The following is a 3524-nucleotide window of genomic DNA, read 5'->3' on the forward strand; positions in this document are numbered from 1 at the left end:
ATTTATTTTATTTTACATATTACGTATTTATGCTGTGTCCAGTCCCCCATCACTCACCCTGCATGAGTAATATCTGGAGTGAGGTTTGATTGGTGTTTCTCACAGTGTCCAATTGTGTTGACATTAATGATGACAATGATTAGTCCCAGGAACCTAGCACGGCATAAATCACGATTCACTGCATTAAAAGACACATGAACATCCACATACAGACTCACATAAAGTGACTTACACACATGCACAATGGCATACCTTCATTTACACTATTTGTCACGTTTATGGACACACACACACACACACACACACACACACATTGTCTCCCATACGCCTTTACTCATGGTGTGATCTACTGCGTTGATTCATCAGCAGCTGTGTTTGCTTGGAAACAGGCTGCAAGGTGATATTAGCTGTGACTGATCAACACCACATGTGGATCACAGCCCAGGAGATTTATTACTTCAACTCAAGTCATGCTAAAGAGCACACTTGCACTTTCCAGATCAGTGATTCTCAACCTTTTTAATTGCAAAAAACCCAGTATTTGGCTGTGGATGCCCATTTTGTTATTATTTTAATTCTGGGACCCAAACATACACTTTAAAATCCTCTGTGAGAGTGTACAAATGGAACCAAATGGACCCAAGCATCTATGTGGTTCCATCTTAAAACTTTCTGAGTTACAGACCCACAAGGGTACTTTTGGTTCTACCAAACATTTATCTGGGGACCCCCTGGCTAACCCTTCAAGGACCTCACGTTGAGAACAAGTGTTCCAGATCCAGGCCCTGAATAGTCAAACATTTGAGGACACAGAAGTACTGAGTGACAGTGACAAATTGAGATACAGCAATTGGATGACCTGCAGGGCATGGAATGCTAGAATGCAGAACATTGTGAATTAGACATATAGGCATTAAAGGAAATGAAAAGCTGGCGTTTTTCCCCTTGTGGATGCTTATTTGAATGGGTACAAAACAATGTGTGGCAGTTTGCGATGATCCTCATCTCCCCTCATTTGTGTATTTCCTGTTTTTCCTATACCCTCGCCAGTGTTGATTCGAGTTTGCATGATTCATGCCTTCCTCGCTGGCACTCTCTTCAATGTACCATCCTGACAAGGCCTCTCTGTGGTCACTCATGCTGCTGCATGCCTTATTTTAGAAAGACCCTACTCAGGGCAAGATTGATTACTTCCTTTTTTGAGGCAGCTCGGCATGATTGCACTGAGAGCAAAATGTAACGCGGTATTGGAACTTCTCTATGTAGTTACACTTAGCTGCCATGCAGCTGCCAGTCATGGTTCCTATTGCTTTTTATGGACAGATGGCTTGTAATTTCACTTATTTTTTTCTTCATGCTACGAAGCCAGGAAAAAAGGGCTACAAGCTTTTTGTGACTATCAAGCCACCATTCTGTAATTAAAGGCACTTTGCTTGTGTTTACGAGCATATCATAGACTTGCATGCTGTTCACCTGTAGCACACTGGTAGTTAATTTTATCAAGTGTTGTGTATAAACAATTATGCTTTGAGGAAGAAAATATATTCACTCACATGTGTGGTTTGCCGTACGTGCTATGGCTGAGTTTGTTTTGGACAATGCCTTTTAAATAATTTACTGGACTGAAAACCTGCATAGTGGTAACTTGTTGGTTTCATAAAACAAAGTGATATCGCTAAAACCACTGCAAATACTAGACAAGAATGTCTATGAAAAAATAGATTTAATTTCAAAACAGAATTCAAAATGTACTGGAAAAATCAACTGACTAGAGTCTTCTTGTAAGATCATATTCCACCAGTGTCACTTGAGTGTTGTAGAAAGTACAGTACACTACAGCCTTCTCATGATGGGTGGAGTAATCTGTTCTGTCCCACATTATTCCTGAAACGGCTCTCTTGTGACAGTCTGCTTCCAGAGGTGCGTGACACTCTGAACCAAGCTTCCCAAAAGCATCTTCTTCAAGATTGTCTTAGTTTTCAAACGCACTAAGAACACCGTTTTAAGATGCTTTTAGAAACGTTAGAAAGGCCGGTTTGTGCATGGGTCAGTGTTGGCTGGAGTGCTCCCTGAGGTCTGCCATAGGGATTAGGTTAAACCTGAACAGCCCCCAGACAGTTTCATCGCCGGCTCATTCGCAGTGTGTTGCCACCATGCATTTTCAGACAGTCTCGCCTGTCTTTCACCTGTGAACAAAGCAAGACATTGCATTAGTTGTTGCTTTCACTCTAGATCAGAGCATTATTATTCTTCTGTAGGAAATAACTTTGAACAGGCAACAACCAAAACCGTTTTGGTTTTGGGTAATTTCTTCATCTATGAGGATACAATTAATTTGTTGCAAATACATTATATTATTATATTATATATATTTATAGCAGCATTATAAAAAAAATAACTTGTTGCCCTTTAAAGGATATGACTGGGTTATAGTCCCTATAAATAAACAAAGTCCCAAGAGAGTACTTGGGACACATTTGACATTTCCACTTCACTCAGATACATGGAACATATTCCTATATTGTAGGATACACATCAGCTAGGGCCTGTTCTGATTAACAGGCTTATTTTGATAAAGTTGTTGGCTGCATGCATGCAGTCTTTTGACCAGAGTGTCTCCTGTATGTAATGTAATCCTGCAATGGATTACATTTTGTTTTCATAATTTAAACAGTTGCTAAAACAGAAACATGCAGGTGAAAAGTTGCAACAAATTATTATTGTTTTTTTCTTTCTTTTTTTGTACAAAGTCTAAAGCACAGACTATTCATAAAATGTACAAAGCAAGCTGTTTAATTTCTTAATATTCATAAACGTTTACCCCTTTTCGCTGATTGCTGAGGCAGAATGTGCAGATAGTTCTTGGTTGTTTGCCTTCTCCCTCTCCCTGCGTGCTGCTGTACACTGCGCTCAGACAAGGCTGGCCATCCTCGCGTCCGTCTCCGACGATAAGCACGTTGGCCAAGTGCGAAATATAACTGGAGGCCAGGCGCAGGGTTTCGATTTTGGACAGTTTTCTGTCAACCGGCTCCGTGGGGATGAGAGTCCGCAGAGCCGTGAAGGCGCTGTTGACACTCTGGGTACGGTCCCGCTCCCTGGCGTTGGCTGCGTTCCGCTGCTTCACCACCACGCCGACGCCCAGGACACGGGAGACCCGGCGGTACTTCTCGGCGCAGCATCCATAGTTCTGGTCCGTGCTTCCGTCGCTCTCGCTCCGGTTCTCCTCGTCGTCGGACATCGCATGCAGGTCAGAAGCGTAGGAGGAGAAGGGATGAGTCGCCAACGGCCTCAGCATAGTAAAAGCCATGATAAAAAAAAGGATACGTTTCACAAATTCACATGCAACTGACAAAAATCCGTTATATGGGCAGTTGCATGTAGAGTGGCGCGTAAAGGAGGTCACTGAAAACAGAGGTCACTGGAAACGTGTACTAGCCTACGATAATTCACCGTGGAATAATATAAGATTGTTTTGACACTTCTCCTCCATCGGACAATGGAGGGAGTGACGGTCAACAGCGTGT

The 3524-nt window shown here is 42.3% G+C and overlaps 1 protein-coding gene across 1 annotated transcript; it reads right to left on the reverse strand.

Annotated features, from left to right (window-relative positions):
* Nucleotides 1-3524, reverse strand: tcf15 (transcription factor 15). Its single transcript, XM_083770663.1, has 2 exons — nucleotides 2822-3524; nucleotides 1-2186 (listed from the first exon to the last, which is right to left on the reverse strand). The coding sequence occupies exons 1-2, from the start codon at nucleotides 3305-3307 to the stop codon at nucleotides 2121-2123; spliced, it is 552 nt and encodes a 183-aa protein (XP_083626789.1). The 5' UTR covers nucleotides 3308-3524; the 3' UTR covers nucleotides 1-2120.

This window comes from Protomyctophum parallelum (genome assembly GCF_964188405.1).
Source record: "Protomyctophum parallelum genome assembly, chromosome: 8".
In the NCBI taxonomy this organism is placed as follows: domain Eukaryota; kingdom Metazoa; phylum Chordata; class Actinopteri; order Myctophiformes; family Myctophidae; genus Protomyctophum; species Protomyctophum parallelum.

Coding starts and splice junctions, on each gene's coding strand:
- tcf15 (XM_083770663.1), bottom strand. CDS start 3,307: ATGGCTTTTACTATGCTGAGGCCGTTGGCGACTCATCCCTTCTCCTCC. Junction 2,187..2,821: donor TCAGCAATCAGCGAAAAGGG/GTAAACGTTTAT, acceptor CTTTGTTCACAG/GTGAAAGACAGGCGAGACTG.